The sequence below is a fragment of the Panthera uncia genome (genome assembly GCF_023721935.1).
Source record: "Panthera uncia isolate 11264 chromosome B2 unlocalized genomic scaffold, Puncia_PCG_1.0 HiC_scaffold_24, whole genome shotgun sequence".
Classification (NCBI taxonomy): Eukaryota; Metazoa; Chordata; class Mammalia; order Carnivora; family Felidae; genus Panthera; species Panthera uncia.
The window spans coordinates 27,644,489-27,666,741 of record NW_026057580.1 but is presented as its reverse complement, the minus strand read 5'-3'; the positions used below and the strand labels follow the sequence as shown (position 1 = coordinate 27,666,741).

General features: G+C 37.4%; 1 protein-coding gene across 1 annotated transcript in view; it reads left to right on the top strand.

Moving 5' to 3' along the window:
- Positions 1 to 21,774, top strand: part of EYS (eyes shut homolog) — a 1,624,793-nt gene extending 1,603,019 nt beyond the window's left edge. The window contains 2 exon segments of the mRNA XM_049653864.1: positions 13,781 to 13,942; positions 20,370 to 21,774. Coding sequence (XP_049509821.1) covers positions 13,781 to 13,942; positions 20,370 to 21,559 — 1,352 coding nt within the window. The 3' untranslated portion in view covers positions 21,560 to 21,774.
- Positions 21,775 to 22,253: the final 479 nt, after the last annotated feature.

Here is a 22,253-nt window from a genome sequence, read left to right as displayed (position 1 = left end):
CCATTGATGTTTAGAGTGAGTCTTTTGATTGGAGCATTGAGTCCATTGATGTTTAGAGTGAGTACTGAAAGATATGAATTTATTGCCATTGTGATACTTGTAGAGTTTGGCTTTCTGGTGATGTTCTCTGGTCCTTTCTAATCTTTGTTGCTTTTGGTATTTATTTATTTATTTATTTGTGTGTGTGTGTGTACACATATATATGTATATATTTTTTTCCATCTTTTCTCCCCTCAGAGAGTCCCCCTTAAAATTTCTTGTGGGGCAGGTTTAGTGGTCACAAACTCCTTTAATTTTTGTTTGGGAAACTTTTTGTCTCTCCTTCTATTTTGAATGACAGCCTTGCTGGATAAAGATTTCTTGGCTGCATATTTTTCTGACTCAGAAAAATTGAAAGTTGGCCTGCCAACTTTCTGTGGATAGGTCTGCTGCAAACCTGATCTGTCTTCCCTTGTAGGTTAGGGACTATTTTTCCCTTGCTGCCTTCATGATTCTCTCCTTGCCTGAGTATTTTGTGAATTTGACTATGATATGCCTTGTTGATGGTCAGTTTTTGTTGAACCTAATGGGGGTCCTCTGTGCTTCCTGGATTTTGATGTCTGTGACTTTCTCCAGGTTAGGAAAGTTTTCTGCTATGATTTGCTCACATAACCCTTCTACCCCTATTTCTCTCTCTTCCTCTTCTGGGACCCCTATGATTCTGATGTTGTTCCTTTTTAATGAGTCACTGATTTCTCTAATTCTTAAACCATGGTCTGTTGCCTTAATCTCCCTCTTTTTTTCTGCTTCATTATTCTCTATAAGTTTGTCCTCTATATAGCTGATTCTCTGTTCTGCCTCATCCATCCTTGCCGCTGCTGCATCCATCCGTGATTGCAACTCAGTTATAGCATTTTTAATTTCATTCTGGCTATTTTTTATTTATTTTATCTCTACAGAAAGGGATTCTAATCTATTTTCGACTGCAGCTAGTATTCATATTATCATGATTCTAAATTCTGGTTCAGACATCTTGGTTGTATCTGTTTTGGTTAAATCCCTGGCTGTCGTTTCTTCATGCTCTTTCTTTTGGGGAGAATTCCTTCATTTTGTCATTTATAAGGGAGAAAAGGAATTAATGAGGTAGAAAAATTAAAGTTAAAAAAATACTAAAATTTTTAAAGTATTAAAATTAAAAAATTAAAAACACACACACAAAAAATCTAATAAATGATTCTAGATCCTAGGTGTGTTTGGTCTGGGTGTTGACACTGGTTTGACAGATTAGAGAAAAAAAAGGGGGGGAAGAAAATTGAGAATTTGAAAAAATGAATACACTGAATAGACTAAAATTAGATGATAAGAGTAAAATAGAATTTGAAAAAATTTACGCAAAATTAAAGAATATAGTAGGGAAAAATAAAATATTTTTAATCAAAATTAAAAATAAGAATGAATTTTTCTTTCTGTATTCAAGAAAAAGAATAGTGTAAAAGAGAAAAAAAGAAAATTAAATAGATGGACCTGCTAACAGATTGAAATGGGACTGAAATTACTTCATTTTCCCCTAGAAGTCAGACTATGTTGCGCTTTATAGTCCATAAACTAGGCGGTGAAACTAGTGTTCTTGAAGAGTGAGGTTGGCCCTGTTGGGCAGGGCTCAGTGTAACGGCTCCGTTCTCCACTAGATGGCGCTGCTGGCCTACTGGGGTGGATTGTTGCAGCACTCATAGGTGCGTATGCGCTTGCGCGGGAATGGTGAGAATGGCGACACCCAGTTACCCAGGCTCTAGTATGGGAACTGTTCTCTGCGATCAGCAATCGCGCACCCCGTCCTCTGTCTTCAGCTTTTGTCCACTTCCTGCTTCTTCACTGTCTGTGACCAGGCCCCAGGCAGTACCTCTCTCCCGAGTTTTGTCTCAGATGCGGCTGTTTTCCCTGGCCCCTTACTTCCGAAGGACTGCGGCTTTGACCCGTTCCACCCCTCTGCGGGAGGGTCTCACTGAGCAATGGCCGAATGCTGGCTGCACCCAGGAACACTTGCTGAACCCTGCTGCTGCCGGTGCCCTGAGACTGCGGCCAGGTGCCAGCCCGCCCCAGAAAAAGTTCGCGAGATAGTGTAGCAGCAGCTTTTCAGGGATTATGGAAGATCACAACACACATCTGGCACCAAGCTTCACCCTTAACGACCTTGTTCCAGCACCAGTGAATGTGGCTGTTTTCTGGGGTCTGCTGGGACCAGGTGGCTTCAGTAGTCTCTACCAAATGCCCTACCAGCAGTGGAACCGCTTTTCCCTGTGTGGCCAGAGAACCTCCCGGACCCCACTCACTCTGTTCCTGGGCATTCGCGCTTCCCACCAGCGCTTCCCACCAGAGCACCACCAGGTATGGAGCTGCTGAGTTGCAGACTTTGCTCTCCCCTTGTTTACAGTCTTAATGGAATTTAAACCCTCTCCTTTCTTCTTTCTCCCTTTTTAGTTCAGTCCTTGCGGCTATTTCCAATTTTCCACTTTCTCTCCAGCCGCTTTTGGGGAGGGGTGCTTTTCCCCGCCATCGAGACATCCTCTCTCCGCCAGCAAAAGCACCTCCTTTCCTGCGGCTTCTTGCTCCCCAAGTTCACTTGTCCGCGCTGCGTATCTACTGAATTCTGTGGTTCAGGCTGTGCAGACTGTTGTGTTAATCCTCCAATCAGTTTTCTAGTTGTGTAGGATGGTTTAGTGTTGGTCTGGCTGTATTTCATGGACGTGAGACACACAAAAAACTTCCATGCTGTTCTGCCATCATGGCTCCTCTCCAAGTTAAAATATTTTAAACCAATATGTGCATTATTTCCAGCTACTGAGACCTGAAAAGTCATTAAAAACCAATGGAATTAGGGCATCCGGGTGACTCAGTCAGTTGACCCTCTGACTTTGCTCAGGTCATGATCTCATGTTTCCTGAGTTCAAGCCCCCCATCAGGCTCACTGCTGTCAGCACAGAGCCCGCTTCGGATCCTCTGTCCCCCTCCCCTGCCCCTCCCCCATTCACGTTCTCTCTCTCTCTCTCTCTCTCTCTCTCTCAAAAATAAATAAATAAACTTTAAAAAAAAGCAATGGAATTAAATTAGGTATCAAAGAATAGGTAAGATCTGTATAGACTCACAGGATAGTAAGGTAGCTTTCCTAAGAGTAAGAACCACTGCAGTAAAGCATGGGGAAGAATGGAATGATGCAATTACAAATGTGAGTAAACCTCTTTATCTGGAAAGGAAATTTATGGGGAACCTGGGTCGGTTGGTTAAGCATCCAACTCTTGACTTCATCTCAGATCATGATCTTACCGTTCATGAGTTTGAGCCCCAGCATCTGGCTCTGCACTGACAGTGTGGAACCTGCTTGGGATTCTCTCTCTCCCTCCTTCTCTGCCCCTCCCCTGTGAGTGTGGACTCTTTCTTTCTTTATCCCAAAATAAATTTTAAATAAATAAACCATTACTTTTGGGTATCAATTAACTTTTTGACAGTCAAGGCATAGCAAAAAATTAAAAATTAAGATCTCTGTAAAAGTCTAGGTATCCCGGTTATTAATTGAATTACATGTTATTACATGCTTTATTTCATTTACATGCTTTATTTTTCAGATTTATAAGTGATAAAAGTTGGTGTTTTAGTATGAAAATTAAAAAGTTTAATTTGACATCTGTTCAAACCCCAAAATTCTCTAAAAATCATGCAGTAGAACACCTCATCCTAGAAGATTTTGATAGCAGGAACTACCAGATGTCTCTCACTATCATAAAACTATCTTGTGACTTTATTGAATACTTAATTTTTAAGCAACACTCCATCTTGATGGGCCTCCAAAGATCATTTAGAATCAAATAGCCACCCAGATAACTAAATGACTTAAACAATTAAATAGTGTTATTCAGTATTATCCATCTGGGTACTAAAGAAAGTCCGCCTAAAGGGATGATTTTATTTTTTTGATAACTGATACTTAACCATTCCTTCTGTTAGCAATTAACCAACAGGTCCAATTGCTCATTCATACCACTCCCAGTAGACTCTAGTAATAATCTAGCAGAGAAAAAGGATGTTTAGCTTCCATTTTTACTACAATAACAAGGTGTGTACTTAGTTACTCTAAAATTTGTCCAATTGCTTAAGTTAAAATGGAGAGGTAAGTACTTAAGACTTCACATAGTTAAGCGTGGAAAAAAAGTGACTTCTATACATTAGATTCTAACAAATTAAGAAGCTACAGTGAAGTCATATGCATTTGTCCATAGACCTTAAAGGCAAATAATAGATTAATAAATACTATAAAAAGTCTTAAATTATTTTTATCTCTTTTGTCTTTACTAACTGAATAGAACACAGCTATGGTACAGTAGAAGAGCTGTGGCTAAAATCAAAATCTTTTCCATTAAACATAATGAAATTAAAAGTATAAAATAGAGAACCCTAAATCTGTAACTTGCTAAGAACAAAGCAGATGTGCATCAGTGAGGAATATTAGTTTCACCTCTTAGGCTTATAAGATATGGAGACTGAGAGCTATTTATTTATTTATTGAATAGACTATGCTTTGAGTCCATCAAGACAAATAATGTTCTGGGAATTAAGTAATCTATTTTAGAAATCTTGAGGTCCACCACTGAGAACAGAAACATTTGGTAGTAAAACAACCTTCAATGGGACATGTTCAATTTAAAGTGACTATAAGTGCATTTAAAGAAACAAAAGAGTTGTCACATTCAAGGTGGGGAGGTGGTAAAATTTTTAATGCATGATGGGAATCTTGCAGAGCTTTTTAAGAGAAATGTATGCATTAAAAGCAGAGATGTAGGTCAACAAGATGATAGACTAGGAAGCCATAAGCTCTCATTCTCACACAGACACTAAGTTAACAACAACAAATGGACCATCATACCTCTGTGAGAATTCCAGAGATCATCTGAGAAGCTACAATACCCAGGCCATAACTGTGGAAAGACTGATAGATCCGAAAAATTATCATTTTGCTTCCAAGTAAAGACTTACTCAGGCTAGAATCACCAGTGGATGTTGAATCTAGGGGGTAGTTTTAATGAATAGTAGATATGATGGGTCCCCTGGGTGGCTTAGTCAGTTAAGTGCCAACTTCGGCTCAGGTCATGATCTCACAGTTCGTGAGTTCAAGCCCCGCGTTGGGCTCTGTGTTGATAGCTTGGAGCCTGCTTCCGATTCTGTGACTCCCTCTTTCTCTGTCCCTCCCTGCTCGTGCTCTGTCTCTCAAAAATAAAAATGTTAAAAATAAATTTTTAAATGAGTAGTAGATATGCATGGTCTTACAGTATTCTCTACAGACTGCATATGGGTTGCAAGGAAGAAAAAATAAAGCCACAATTATACAATGGAATATTATACAATGGAAAAAAATCAGTCAACACCTTGACCAAGGTGAGCAAAATTAACTTCATCAATGAGGGACAGATAGATATCATGTGCCACCATATGTGATACCCTGAGAAGAATCCATCATCATCTGTGAAGTATTTCAGCAAAGAATGCATAACCTGAATCTAATTATGAAGAAATATCAGTCAAATCCAAAATGATGAACGTTCTTTTCAAACAGAAGAAGAAAATATTCTTCAAAAATGTCAAAGTCATAAAAACAATGAAAGGCTGTGGAAATATTCTAGGTTAAAAGACATTTAAAGAGACATGACAACTCAATGCAACATCTCAGTTTAGATGCAGTTTTATACTTTAGGGAAAAATACCATGAAGGATATTTTATCAACTGAAAAAACCTAAATATGAATATTAGATAAAAGTATAGCATTAACATTACATTTATTAAAGGCAATAACTATACCGTGACTGTATATAAAGAGAATATCTATTAAGTTGTTAGGAGAGAAGAGCCATGATGTATGGAACAAACTATCAAATTATTCAGAAAAAAATACAGCAATAGCTAGATAGAGCTAGATAAAGGGGCTTGAAAATCAACAAAAGATAAGTATGGGTACAATATTCTTTGTTTTATTTTTTCAATTTTCTATAAGTTAAAAAATACTTCCAAACAAGAGGGTTAAAATAACAAGAGGGTTAAAAATAAAATAATTTTAAAAAGAAAGTATGCAGTAATTTGATTAAATTGGTAATTCTGTTCTCCTAGATTGGTTTAATATTGTTTCTTTTATTGTTGTTTTTAATTTTTTTTAACGTGTATTTATTATTGAGAGACAGAGATAGAGCATGAGCATGGGAGGGGCAGAGAGAGGAGGAGACACAAAATCCAAAGCAGTTTTCATCCAGGTTCTGAGCTGTTAGCACAGAGCCTGACACGGGGCTCAAACTCACAAACCGCAAGATCATGACCTGAGCTGAAGTCAGATGCTTAACCGACTGAGCCATCCAGGGGCCCCTTAATATTGGTTTAATTTTGTACATTCTTTTCTTCCTCTGAGAGAAAATATTCTAAAATTCCTTAGGATTATTCACAGAGAATCTGGGGGCATGAATGTGTTTATTGGCAAGATATTAAGTCAGAGGTTATCGGAATCACTGTGCAATGAGATTACTTTTGACTCTTCTGGTTGTCTGTTTCTGCTGTGGCCTCAAAGCTGAGAACAAAATGTGTCATATATACCCACAAGTCTAAAAATAGTTTATGGACAATGAGATATCACTATACACCTACTGAAAAAACTAAAATTTAAAAATATTGACAATACCAAATGCTGGTGAGAATGTAGAGAAATTCGATCTCTCACACATGCCGGTGAGCATATTAACTTGTATCTCCACCCACTCTAGAAAATAGTTTGGCAGTTTCTGATAAAACGAAAATGTTGCTTGTTTTAGAAATCTATGGATTCTCTAAATTAGATTGTGCATCATTGCAATCCAAGTTGTTTTTACTTCACTAGTCAGCCCATTCTACTTTTTTTTTTTTTTTAAACCAGCCTGGTGCCAGTCAATGCCACAATTGTTAAACAGTGGTAAATATAGATATTAGTAATTTCTCAGGGAATCCTAGTTATAATAAACGAGGTCATAAAAGTGATGGCCATGAGTGAAGCTTGTGTAATCTGAAAATCACTTGAGTTATGAGCTATTATTCCTCTCAAAAAACTGTCCCCTCTGTAACTGCCCCTCATACTGACCATCCCTCAGGCTGTTGGCCAGAACCACTAGATCATTTATCCAAGAAGAGGGGTGTTGGTGTTTTCTTCTTAATTAACCTATATTGATTATTAAAGTCTCCTAAAGATGACTCACTGTCAGAACAACTTTGTATGTGTTGCTGGAGAACCTGGACTTTTCCCAAATTCTGTCTTTTATCAAGCCACAGCTCAAGTGCCCCGTCTTTCATGAAGATTCCTATAGCTCTTAGCATGTTCTTACCTTATGTCATTTGTTTTGCACTGTCTGTGTTTCTGTTCTTTGGGAACCTACTCCTTCTATGCCAGCTACTGAAAGTGATGCAGGACAAGTTGCTTAACATGTCTGATCCTCCATTTCCTCCTCATTTATAAAATAGAGGCAATGATAGATTTTATCTCAGCGTTTTTAGGATTAGGTAAGATTACATAGGGCTTTGTAATTTGTAGTTTGTTAATTATTACCACTTCTCATAAATCTGTCTCCCCCCTTACCTCCCAGCCACCCAACACTAAATCATGCTTCCCTGCCTCTCTGACCTACCGTAACACAGCACATCAGAGTCTGAGTTCCTTACCCCTGCCCATGCTGACATACGTTCATACTTACCAGAAAGGAAGCACCTTCTCTGATGTTGTAGCTTACCATACATTCAGTAGGAGACAGCAGGAGGTTGTGTGGAAAGATTTGTTTCCTATTTGAAAAATAAGGGTGCAGTAAGGGTAACATTGAGTAATTGCAGCTTCAGAGTCAAAAGCCAGAGACATCGTCAGCTGTTCTGATCATATTACAAATCTAACAGTACCTGGAAATAAATGGCTGCAAGCAAAGCTGTTGAGATTTCTGTATTGAAAATATGTTTTTGTTATTATTCAGTGTTGTGACAGTGACATCCCAAAATCTGTATTAATAGGACATAATCCATTAGTTGACTGCCATGTAGTGTATGGTCCTCAAGAGATCTGTACTGCTGTTCCAGTTTACTCTGTTACCATGTCTAAATGTTTTTATCTGGTTTGGCACCAGACCATCTCTGAGTGACTTTAAAGTAAAGAAACCTATCAAACACATGGGGCACCTGGGTGGCTCAGTCGGTTGAGCATCCGACTTTGGCACAGGTCATGATCTCACAGTTGGCAGGTTCGAGCCCCGCGTCAGGCTCTGTGCTGACAGCTCAGAGCCTGGAGCCTGCTTCGGATTCCATGTCTCCCTCTTTCTCTGTCCCTGCCCCACTCACACTCTGTCTCTCTCAAAAGTAGACATTAAAAAAAATTTTTTTAAGAAACCTATCAAACACAAATAGGAGTAATCAAAGCTAGTACTATCAGTAGTGAGATGGATGTACATTGTGTACCTCTTCACGTGCACAGAATAATTTTCTGCAAAGATTTGTGGTATTTCTGTATTTCTGCAAAGATTAAATGATTTGAATCTGGTAATACAGAAACATCAGAAGGATCTAAGTGGAAGGTCACTCTACAGAATACTGTCAAGGAGATGGAAAACAGATAAGATAGGGAAACTGTTCCAGATTGAAGGAATCTGAAGAGACATGACAACCAAATGCAACATACCCAATTTGCTGAAAGATCACATGTGAAAGGAAGAAAGACAAGAGTCAAAGATAACTGCAAAGTTTTTATCCTGAGATACTGGAAGGATGATGTTGCCATTAACTAAAATGAAGAAGACTATGGAAGGAGCATATATTTTTGGAGAAATGAAGAGCTCAGTTTGGACACAGTTGAGATGACTTTTAAACTTTCATGGGGGTAGCTGAGTAGGCTGATATATGATCTGGAATTCAATAATAGGTCAAGTGACAGAAATCACTGAGGAATATAGAAGATTTAGACAACAATCAATTCATTTGACATAATGAGCATAAAGAATACAGCATTTCCCAATACACATACTTGTCAAAGACCTATGAAACATTTACAAATATTAACTAGGCCATAAGACAACCACAGTAAATGCTAAGGGAATGAATGATATTATATAAACATTTACAGATTTGTACAAAGCTATAATTCAGAGGAAAAACAAGGTAATCCTGCCTTCCCATCAGTAACAGGTAGGACTAGATCATATGCTGATCAGTTTAATGTTGATCAGTTTAATCTTCATCTTTGAGGCTTTTGTTTTGTTTTGGTTTTTTAGTCCATACCTTATTTGCTGTATCTGAGCTTAGTTTTGAGGTGTTTAAAAAGTCATTTTGTCCAATTAACACAAAGGTACTTTAAGGGTTGAAAGTGCTTATAAAAAGAGGTGTATGGGGCACCTGGGTGGCTCAGTTGGTTAAGCATCTGACTCTTGATCTTGGCTCAGGTCATGATCTCATTGTTCGTGAAATCGAGCCCCATATTGGGCTCTGCACTGACAGGGCAGGGGCCTACTTGTGGTTCTCTCTCTCCCTCTCTTTCTTCCCCTCCTCTCTCTCTGTGTGTTTCTCTCTCAAAATAAATTAATTAATTTTTTTTAAAGAAGTATATAATGAAAACAACAAAGAAAATAATTTTTAATAATTTACTTTGGAATACTTCTAAACTTACCGAAAAATTGCCGTAATAAAAAGAATTCCCATATCTCCCTCATCCATATTCTCCAATTATTTCCTTTATATTTCATTTTCTTCTCTCTGTGTGTCACACACACACACATGCCCACACACCATTTGTCATTATTAGTATTTTTCTGAACCTTTCAAGGGCAATCTAAGGATGTGATGCCCCATCACTTCTAAACATCCCTGTGGTTATTTCCCCCAAACAAAAGGATATTATTTTATATAACCAGCATACAAACCTCCAGATCAGGAAGTTAACCTTAGTACAAACTACCATCCCACTCACAGACCCAATTCAAATGTCATCAACCGCCCCAACAATATGTTTATTCATTGTGATCCAGGATGCCCTCTAGGAATGTATGTTCCATTTGGTGTTCATGTCTCTTCAGATTCCTTCAATCTGGAACAGTTTCTCTATCTTATCTGTTTTCCATCTCCTTGAGAGTATTCTGTAGAGTGACCTTCCACTTAGATCCATCTGATGTTTCTGTATTACCAGATTCAAATCATTTAATCTTTGCAGAAATACGGAAATACTACAAATCTTTGAGAAAATGATTCTGTGCACTTGAAGAGTACACATGTACATCCATCTCACTACTGATAATATTAACTTTGAAGAAAAGAGCCAGTTTGTTTCCTGCTTTGGAAGACAGAGACGGTGTCTTCCTTCAGAGCTAAGAGCAGGCATGCTCACTGCCCATTATAAAAGACTTGGACCTCTAAGCTCAGATTTCCTCTCTAAGCAACCCACTTATGTGTGTGTAGGTGTTACTTGGTCCTCTTCACATTTTTCTAAGAGAATAGGGGTTCCTGAAACTGACACAAAATTTATGATACTCTTGTACTGCTATGCTATGAGTCATAAACTGTCCTTTGTCTCTGAACCAGGTGTTTCATGTTTTCTGCAATTATCTATGAAATGTGGCAAACTAACTTATTAGCTTGCCAGTAGGAAAACTCTGAAACACATCACTTTTTGACAATGTGATCTGGTCCAATAACCTGTCTGACCTTCTCTCTTAAAACTCTCCCCTTCTTTATTGCCTCTCTAGTCACACTTGATCATGGCACGAAAGTTTCCACTTCATGGGCCTTGAACTCATTATTTTCTGTCTCCCCAAGGATCCACAGAGGTCATTTATTCACCTTCATGAGTTCTTTATTCAAATATCACCTCCCTTAATTCCACGTGCATACACCCTAATTTTTCTCTCTAGGATGTATCAACATATATCATTCCACTACACACCATTTTAGGCTAAAATCCAAAACACTGACAACACGAAATGCTGACAAGGGTATAGCAGCAGCAGGAACTCTTATTCATTGCTGATGGAAATGCAAAATGGTACAGCCACTTTGGAAGACAGTTGGACAGTGTTTCACAACAGTAAACATATTCTTACCAATGATCTAGAAATTGCACTCCTTGATATTTAACCAAATGAGCTGAAAATTTATGTCCACACAAAAAGCCTGCATGCAGATATTCATAGCACCTTTCTTCATAATTGCAAAAACTAGGAAGCAACCAGGATGTGCTTCTGTAGATAAATGAATAAATAAGCTGTGGTACATCCATACAATGTAATACCATTCAGCATTAAAAGAAATGAACTATGAAGAAATGAGACATGAAGACATGGAGGAAACTTAAAATGCATATTACTAACTGAAGAAAAGCCAAGCTGAAAGGGCTTCATACCATGTGATTCCAACTATATGACATGCTGGAAAAAGCAAAACTATGGAGACCATAAAAATATTGGTGATTACCAGTTGTTAAGGAGGGATAAATGGGTGAAGCAGAGGATTTTTTTTAACGTTAATTTGAGAGAGGGTGCACAAGAGAGATCAAGGGAGGGGCAGAGGGAGAGGGGGAGAGAGAGAGAGAGAGGTAGAGAGAGAATTCCAAGAGGCTCTGCACTGACAGTGAAGCCTGATCTTATGAACCGTGAGATCATGACCTGAGCCTATATCAAGAGTCAGACTCTTAACCAACTGAGACACACAGGTGCTCCCAAAGGACTTTTAGAACAGTAAAACTACTCTGTATGATACTATAATGGTAGGTACATGTCATTATACATTTGTCAAAATCCACAGAATGTACACCAAAAATGATCCCTAATGTAAGCCATGGACTTTGGATGAGAATTATATGTCAATGTAGGTTCATCAGTTGTAACAACTGTATGACTCCATAGCAGGATGTTGATAATGAAGAGGTTATATATGTGGGATTATATATGCAGAGCAGGTTAGTATATGGAAACTGTACTTTCTGCTCAGTTTTGCTATGAACCTAAAATTTCCCTAAAGATACAGTTTATTTTTAAAAATACTGCGCAATAACATTTAGTATAATAGCATAAGAAGCAATAGGTGAAATATGCTAATATCAGAGTCTCATGAAGATAGATTGTTGAGTAGAAAAAGTAAATACATTATGCATAGTTTGTATATAATATGGTTTCTTTTATGTGAAATAAATCAGATGTTAGATATACACACACATTAATTATATGTGCATCAGAAAATAAACTGGCTACATATTCAATAAACTGTTAACAGTGGCTTATGGGAATTAAGAGAGGAGAAAGAACAATGGAATTTCATCTTTTTACTTTACGTTCTTCCATAGTGTTTTTTTTTAATTTTATTTTTAACGTTTATTTATTTTTGAGACAGAGAGAGAGCATGAACAGGGGAGGAGCAGAGAGAGAGGGAGACACAGAATCTGAAACAGGCTCCAGGCTCTGAGCTGTCCACAGAGAGCCTGACGCGGGGCTCGAACCCACGGACCGTGAGATCATGACCTGAGCCAAAGTCGGACGCTTAACCGACCAAGCCACCCAGGCGCCCCTCTGCCATAGTGTTTAAATGTCTTATAATGATTATGTTTACCTTAGTAATACTTACAAAAATGACTTCAAAAGGACTTTCACTTTTTAAACTACCCCTGTATTCTTAAACCTTAATTCAGTGTTTTTGAAAATATGGTCCAAGTAACACCTATGCCAGAAACACCTTGGTGTTTTTTTAAAATATACTTCCTAGACCCCATCTCAGCTCTATTAAGGGTCTGGTCTAGGAGTGAGGAATAGGACTTTACACTCTTACGAGTCATACTGGGAGATTCTAACCTCTACCATTTTGAACTGCAATAAGTCAAAATGAATGGTGTATTGCTTAGAAATCAGCAAATGCCAACACCTCTTGAATAAACACCTACCAGTTACCGGTCAACCGAAGGACAACAATACAGGCCTGGTCCAAAGGGGGAATAGGCAAAATAACTAGGTCAATGATATATGGTGAACCAGCTAAGAAGCACTGTCACATTATAAAATGAGGTACAAAGAATCTATAGATTCCAGAGAGACAAATACTGCCAAATGTTCAGAACTTTCCTTCTTCCTTTCATAAACACACAGAAGCAACAAGTAATATATGAGACATTATAAATCTATATAATGATTCTACTTCAATTTATACTGAAATGAATTTACTTAGACTTACCATAAAGGAAAACCCAAAGGTTAGTACTTTCTGAAGAGATAAGATCTAAATTATTCTCAAGTAAACTGATACTTGTTTCCATTTACATAGTCACTTTAAACATACCTTGACTTGATTACATTCTACATTTTAATCAGAAATAAAAAACTAAAGAATAATTCATACAGTGGTATCTTCTATCTTGCACAATTGGAATCATCTGTTTGGAAGCATTTTTAATGTAAGACATTCCCAAGAATCTCAATTTTGTGAGATAAGAATAAAACATTCTCATAATCTATGCATATGATGCCTCTCTATAATATAATCGATCTAGAGCAGAGGATCTATGCCACACAGTACCAGCCAAAAGGAGCAGAGTTACCAGAATAGAAGGCTTTTCAGTAATTGGCCCCATTACAATAAGCCCACATTTAGTGGGATTAGAACAAGTTTACCATGGTTCAGTTTATTTAGCAAGGAGCAACTCTTGGAAGATAAGGTAAGTTCTTAAATGATAAAATTAAATATACTGTATATATGAGCAATACTAATTTTTTTTAATTCATGTTTTTGTTTTGTTAGCTTTATCTATAAGTGATCCATCTTTCAGAAGCCATGAATTATCCTGGATGTCTTTTGCTTCCTTCCGTATTCAGAAAAAGACACATATTCAGTTGCAGTTTCAGCCTCTTTCTGCAGATGGCATCTTATTTTATGTTGCACAGCACTTAAAAGCACAATCAGGTAAAGTTGGTGGGGTATTTGCAGGGGGAAAAATCGTAATGAATTCCTAATTAAGAAATATATAATAGAGTATTTTTATTTCTTTAAGTCACCTAGCCTATAAAATATGTAAACATTTGATACTTCTAATGTTCTGTTATCGCTGCAAGTGAATGTTTGCGAATTGACTCCCTAAATATAAATTTTAGTAAAATAGCAAGAGGTGGGGCACCTGGGTGGCTCAGTTGGTTGAGCATCTGACTTCGGCTCAGGTCACGATCTCATGGTTCCTGGATTTGAGCCCCGCATTGGACTCTGTGCGGACAGCTCAGAGCCTGGAGCCTGCTTCAGATTCTGTGTCTCCCTCTCTCTCTGCTCCTCCCCTGTCCGTGCTTTGTCTCTCTCTCAAAAATAAATAAACATTAAAAAAATAAGAAATAAATTAAAAAAAAATAAAATAGCAAGAGTTATGTTAGAATTGAAGTTAGCAAAATTCACATACAGTATATTCTCAACTGTATAACCGTCCCATCAAAAAAGAGGTTGAGGGGCACCTGGGTGGCTCAGTCGGTTAAGCGGCCGACTTCTGTTCAGGTCATGATCTCGCGGTCCGTGAGTTCGAGCCCCACGTCGGGCTCTGTGCTGACAGCTCAGAGCCTGGAGCCTGTTTCAGATTCTGTGTCTCCCTCTCTCTGCCCCTCCCCCGTTCATGCTCTGTCTCTCTCTGTCTCAAAAATAAATAAAACGTTAAAAAAAAATTAAAAAAAAAAAAAGAGGTTGAAGCCAAGCACAATAGCCCTATGTCAAAAGGAACAAAATATGTATATAAAAAATAAAGGAAAGGAAGGCATGAATGATGTGTTTGCAGTAAATCCACCCACATTTAGAATTCCAAAAATTTTCTTTAAGTTATTCTGTTATCTAAATAGTAAACCTAGGATTCACGTTCCAAAATAAGTTGGTAAAAATATTTTTATTAAAAATTTTTTTAACGTTTATTTATTTTTGAGACAGAGAAAGACAGAGCGTGAACGGGGGAGGGTCAGAGAGAGGGAGACACAGAATCTGAAACAGGCTCCAGGCTCTGAGCTGTCAGCACAGAGCCCAGTGCGGGGCTCGAACTCACGGACCATAAGATCACGACCTGAGCCGAAGTCGGCCGCTTAACCAACTGAGCCACCCAGGCGCCCCAAAATATTTTTAACTATTAAAAGTAGCACAATCATTGCAAAGCAATATGGAATAAAAATATCCACGTAGTATGCTCCAGTTTGAAAAATTGTTTTTGAGTTTTTATTACTTTACTGTTGGTTTCCATTTTCATGGGTTTTTCTCCCGAATTTTGACAAAGACATTTGGTTTTATAGTTATAATTCTGTTGCAAAATATATAAATTTTATATTTGGCTGTTCTTTCATCTTGTTTCTCAGAAAATGAAATTTTGGTATTGGGAAATAATTAAATAAGCTTACTTAGTTTCCCATAGTCAACAAAAATGGTTTCCTGATTTTCACAATGTAATCTAAGTATTCTTTTAAAGGTGTCTTAATATGTTGCTAAGTGATTAGAATTCAGGGAATTAGACTAAAGTGTTTCCATCTCAATGCACTGGTAAAATACCTTCAAAATAATTTCAAGGAGAAAAGATAATTTCAAAGAAAAAAAAAGATAACATGATTGAGCTACAAAATATACATTAGATCTGTTTTCCTGAGAGTTGATATTTTATTTTAAATTCATGATTAAATCTCCCTGTGAAAATGCTAAAAGGAAGAATTGTACATAAACAGAAAATTTATACTTATAAATCAAGAGACATTAAAAGACAATCAGCTTTAGGAGTGCCTGCATGGCTTAGCTTGGTTAAGCATCCGTCTTTTGATTTCATCTCAGGTCATGATCTCATGGTTTGTGGGCTCGAACCCCACCCCACGTAGGGCTCTGTGCTGACAGGTCGAGCCTGCTTGTGTGGGATTATCTCTCTCCCTCTCTCTCTCTGCCCCTCCCCTACTCGTGCTCTCTCTGTCTCTCTCTCAAAATAAATAAACTTTATAAAAAAAACAATCAGTTTTAGTTATGTTGTTTATAAAAAAACCTCAGGATTAACCTTTGTATGATAAGGGCATAAAATCAAGATATATTTGGAACAGTACTGGCCAAGAATGTTGTACTATAGTTTTATAATTAGTACACTAGATACATATTTGTGTTTATGTATGTAAAATAAAAAGCTCGTACGTATTAACATATGTAGGAAGACAAGAGCACATTTTCTTTCATCTGTTATTAAGTGGCATTGTATTTCAATTCATGTCAGTCAAGATTTTCCTTTTCTCTGCTTTAGACACTGTTTACAAAAAGAGATAAAAATAGATTTATTACTTTCATGTCATGGTTGGTGCTGCATTTGACACTTATGTAGGAAAATCACGAAAACTGTAAAATATTAAAAATCTAAGCTTTACATTTTCAGATTAGCCAAAAGGTACTTATCAGATGAAAAGCATAAACTTATTTATTAGTGTTCAATTGGTGTAATGAAGTGGTAACATATGTTTCATTTATTTAAGGTTGCATAAAATACAAGTGATGTTCTCATACTTTTTACCTTCTTTATGAGTTATGCTTAATGTAACCTTAACTAAGTCTTCTAGCTGATTCTCTGCTAAGAGGAACTTTCAGTAAAAAGTGCCCACTTAGTACACAATGTAAAAAAAGACAAATTTAGACGTCAAGAACCAATTAGGTTTTCATATGTAGAAGACCAAATTCTCAATTAATAAAGTATCTGTGTCTATTTTGAGGTTAATAATTTTAATAATCTAACATAAAATTTGAAACAAAATGATAATTTCAAAATTATGCTAGTTGATTTTAGATCTTTCATTTTGGAAATAAATTTTAAAGAAATAAATCCTGGGGCGCCTGGGTGGCGCAGTCGGTTAAGCGTCCGACTTCAGCCAGGTTACAATCTCGCGGTCCGTGAGTTCGAGCCCCGCGTCGGGCTCTGGGCTGATGGCTCGGAGCCTGGAGCCTGTTTCCGATTCTGTGTCTCCCTCTCTCTCTGCCCCTCCCCCGTTCATGCTCTGTCTCTCTCTGTCCCAAAAATAAATAAAAAACGTTGAAAAAAAAATTTAAAAAAAAAAAAAAAAAGAAAGAAATCCTTGGCACCTGTTTATCCATTGCTGGTAAGAATTTAATATCTTAAAGTGAATGTGGGGCACCTGGGTAGCTTAGTCGGTTAAGCATTAGACTTTGGCTCAGGTCATGATCTCACGGTTCATGAGTTCAAGCCCCATATCAGGTGAGCTCGAGCCCCAAGGGTGAGTCCCAATTCTCTCTCTCCCTCTCTGCACCTCATGGGATTCTCGCTCTCTGCCCCTTGCTCACTTGCACCCTTTCTAAAAAAAAAAAGAGAGATCACCCTTTGCGATCTTTAGGAAAAAGTGTTTTGATACATAAAAATTATCAATATTATGTTAAGCACAAATTGATCATGGATAGCCTGAATTCATCTTGCTATAGCTATAAGCCTCACAAATATGTTTTTAAAAAGCCTAGTCATCCCGAGCGCCTGGGTGGCTCAAGTCCCTTTAGTGTCCGACTTCAGCTCAGGTCATGATCTTGAGGTTGGTGAATTCAAGCCCCACATGGGGCTCTCCGCTCTCAGTGTGGAGCCTGCTTCGAATCTCTCAAAAATAAACATTAAAAAGAATAACAACAGGGATACCTGGGTGGCTCAGTCAGTTAGGCATCCAACTTCAACTCAGGTCATGATATCATGGTTCGTGAGTTAGAGCCCCCTGTCAGGCTCTGTGCTGGCAGCTCAGAGCCTGGAGCCTGCTTTGGATTCTGTGACTCCCTGTCTCTCTGCCCCTCCCCGGCTCGTGCTCTCTCTCAAAAATAAATAAAACATTAAAAACAATTTTTTTAAAGAACAATAGCAACAGTGAATTCATTTATGATCTTCAGTCCATTTATGAGTTCAGTTTCTTGTAAGGACTGTCCACTAGGGATCAATTTCTAACATATACTTATCCTAATGCCAATCTGTTCTCACAACCCATGACTACAGCACCATATTCTAGTCAACTAAAATAAAAGGTTTGCATGACAAAATCTGTTAGTACAGTTACAAGAGCAATCTTAGCTTCCAGGGACACAAAGGGGGAAAAGAAAAACACTTTTTGTCAGTTCTTCATAAGACAACATACCAGCAAAACTGCATTAAAATAAGCCTTCCTTTATTCTCTTTCCTCTTAGAGTTGGCAACTTGATATTATAGATTGCAACTTTAGCTTTCCTAATCATTTTTTACTGTTTTTTGGGTTTTATTAAGTTTATTTTGAGAGAGAGAAAGCGTGTGCAAGTGGGGGAGGGGCAGAGAAAGAGAGTGAGGGCAAGAGCGAGAGAGAGAGTGAGAGAGAGAGAGAGAGAGAGAGAGAGAATCCTAAGCAGGCTCCACAGTCAACATGGAGCCCCCATGGGGCTCGATCTCACAACCCCAAGACTATGACCTGAGCCAAAATCAAGATTTAGATGCTTAACAGACTGAGCCACCCAGCCATTCCTAAAGGTGATTTCTTAATTCAATAATTGTTTATTTAGCATCTAATTATGTGCCAGGTGCTGTGCTAGGTGCTGGGGATAAACCGTTGGGCCAAATCAGACACAGACCCTGTTTCCATGAAGCTTACGAGCTAGTGGATGAGGCACCTATTAAATAATCACAGGTGTAATGACAGATTATAGTCACTAGAAATTCTGAGGAAAATGATTCAGAGAACCATACTTTGCATGGGCTCATATAGTTTTCTCAAGTTGAAATCATAGGTGTAGGACTATAGACCTGCTACATATTCCAGTCTTCTTAGAATAATGGTGGGAAGGGGACCACAAAGGGGAGTAGAAGGAAAGGACACTGTGGGAGAGAGGTGAGGCAGTGTTGCACTGCCCCAGGAGAAAAGGAAGAACAGCATGTGCCAAGAAATCTCCTTGGATAAGAAATTTTATTGGTTGTGAAATGTTAGGGAGAAGGGAAAATGCTATCTTGAGGAAGACATCTGCAGGATTTGTTATGTAAACCACTTTGCTAACTTCTTGAAGCAGCTTTGCCATTGAAGGGCCACATTCTTTTCTTGGCACAGAGAGCTGCATTTACTTTTCCTTTGAATGCCTCTCTGCAGCTTCATACACAGGCTAGATATTTATTCATATTTGTTCCCAGATGACTATATAATTATAAAATGAGGTAAACATTGTGAAGGAGAGAAATGTGCTATCAATAAAATAAAATAAAAAACCTGACCAGCTCTGTGGAATCACAGAACAGTTCTCTGAGGAAGTGGCATTTGATCTCAGACCTGAAGGATAGGAGTTTCCTAGATGAGATGGGATGAGGTGGAGTGTTCCCAGAAAAAGAAAATGTGCACAAACGTTCGGAGGCAAGAACAAGGTCAGTGTTGCTGGAGTAAAGAGAGTGGAGGAAGAGGGAGAATACACTCCAGGTGAAGCTGGAGAAAGGGGCTGGGAAACCTGCAGAGCCTCTGTAGATGTTAAATATTTTAGGCTTTTATGGTAACAGCAAATGCCATTGAAGGGTAGTATAATGACCAGATCTTTTCACTTGAAAAGATCACTTTAGCTTCAGTTTAGATTGGAAATTCAGTTAGGAAGGAAGAGTGAAGAGGCTCTAGCAAATAGATTGAGCTAGAAATAAAGCTAGTGAATCTAATGAAGATGGCAAAGGCGGACAGAATCAAGATGTTTGCAGTGAACCAAAATGTTAATAAATCTGTTTCTGTGTGGAACAAAAAAATATATGGAATCAGGGATCACAGCTAAATTTTTAGTTTGAAGAACTGGAGGATGAGGGAGTGACTCACTGAGTTTGCAAAGACTGGAAGATGCCAGGTGTATGGGAGAAAGTTCACAAACTGAGATACGAAATTTAGAGAGATCTCAACTAGGGATGTGTGTAGTTGTAGACAGAACTTGATGCCAAGGACATGGCTGAAACTTTTTCATAGCACCCGTATTAACTGTTCTTAACTCTCTTATTTACTGCCTCAATCTCTGTCAAAAAAGCAGAATCAGATGTTTGGAGTAAAACGTCTTAAAAACTTTTTACACATTCATCCTTAACTAGATAAAATCATTAAAGGTAAACTTCACTTTAACTTAGTACCACAATACATTTCATTCAATGTAAAATATTTACAACTAGGAAAAGCTTATGTGGCCAATTCCTGAATAATACAGGATATATGTATGAATAAATACCCATTTATTTTCATCTGTAGATGGAAATAAAATTCTCTAACGTTGTGATCAAGACTTGCCTTTTTTTGCCCAAAACCAAAACTTACTCAAATGGCCAAAAAGGGCAAGAGTTTTTAATGGAGTAACATTTTCCTGTTACTAATTAACTGGTTTTCTTTCTCAACAGGTGATTTTTTATGTATCTCCTTAGTAAATGGTTCTGTTCAACTTCGCTACAACCTTGGTGACAGAACTATCATTCTAGAAACTCTCCAAAAAGTGACTATTAATGGAAGTATTTGGCATGTGATTAAAGCAGGAAGAGTTGGTGCGGAAGGCTACCTGGATCTGGATGGGATAAATGTAACAGAAAAAGCCAATGCAAAAATGAGCTCCCTGGACACAAATACTGACTTCTATGTTGGAGGAATGCCATCTTTAAATCTTGTAAATCCTATGTCAATAGCAAATGAACCTACAGGTTTTCAGGGCTGTGTCCGAGAAGTTATTATAAATAATCAAGAGTTAAAATTAACTGAATTAGGAGCAAAAAGCGGAGCAAATGTAGGTGACTGTGATGGGACCCCCTGTGGGTACAAGGTGTGCAGAAATAGGGGTGAATGTATAGTAAATGGCACAACTTTTTCTTGCAAATGTTTGCCACATTGGACTGGAAATACATGTAACCAGTCTGTGCACTGTTCAAATAATCTTTGTCTCCACCAATCTCTATGTATACCCGACCAATCATTTTCTTACAATTGTTTCTGTGCTTTGGGTTGGGTGGGAAAGTATTGTGAAAACAAAACTTCATTTTCAACTGCAAAATTTATGGGTAATTCTTATATTAAATACATTGATCCAGATTACAGAATGAGAAACCTTCAGTTCACTACTATATCCTTAAATTTCAGTACTACTGAAACAGAAGGCTTAATTGTATGGATAGGAAAAGCTCAAAAGGAAGAAAATGATTTTCTGGCAATTGGTCTCCATAATCAGTCCTTGAAAATAGCAGTTAACTTAGGAAAAAGCATATCTGTGCCTATGATCTATAGCAATGGCACATTCTTTTGTAATAAATGGCACCATGTAAGTGTAATTCAAAATCAGACTGTTATTAAGGCCTACCTAGATAACAACCTGATTCTCTTGGAGGATATTGATCCACACAAAAAATTTGTTGATTTAAACTATGATGGCATTAGTTATCTAGGGGGCTTTGAATATGGCCGAAAGGTAAATACTGTTACTCAAGAGATTTTTAAAAGAGATTTTGTTGGCAAAATTAAAGATGTATTTTTTCAGGACTCAAAAAAAATTGAATTAATTAAATCAGAAGGATATAATGTTTTTAATGGAGATGAACAAAATTAATGACATAAATACTGGTAATTTCGATATACAAAATATATATGTAAATGTATTTTGATAGCTATTTGTGGCACATTGTTTACTAGAAATCAGCTATTTACTATTAACTGAAATAGTCTAAATGCTAACATACCGTATTTATAAGCTTATAAAATATAGCTAAAGAAATGATTTTGGTTGGTTTTCCTACATCCAATATCTATAAACATGTTGATTCGAAAGTTTTCACTCCATTAGTTCATGTAGTGTTTATTCATCTGTGAATTAGTTTTAAATGATACAAAGAAAAATAAAAAGCAAATTAACCGAAGGAAAAATAAAAATTATATAAGAAAAAAACTACACAATCATATTCTATTGTATGGCTCAGTTATGAATATTTATATGATTGCAATAATATGAAATTTAAATATGGACTAAAATCAGTTATTGCATGAATGTGGGAAGATGGAAGGTGGAGGAAAGGAGTTGGCTGGTGAGGGTTAAACATTTAAATCCCACAGTAAGACATTAATAGATACAATTGTTGCAACCTATTTTAAAGCATACATGTCACAAACATGAAGACACATATCCTAAGAAATATCTAAACTGAAAATAGTAACCTCTGGAGAGGAGTAGTGCAAACATTGCTGGGTTTTGTTTACAAACCTTATAAAATTACTTGACTTTTTAAGCCATGTTCTTACATAACTGA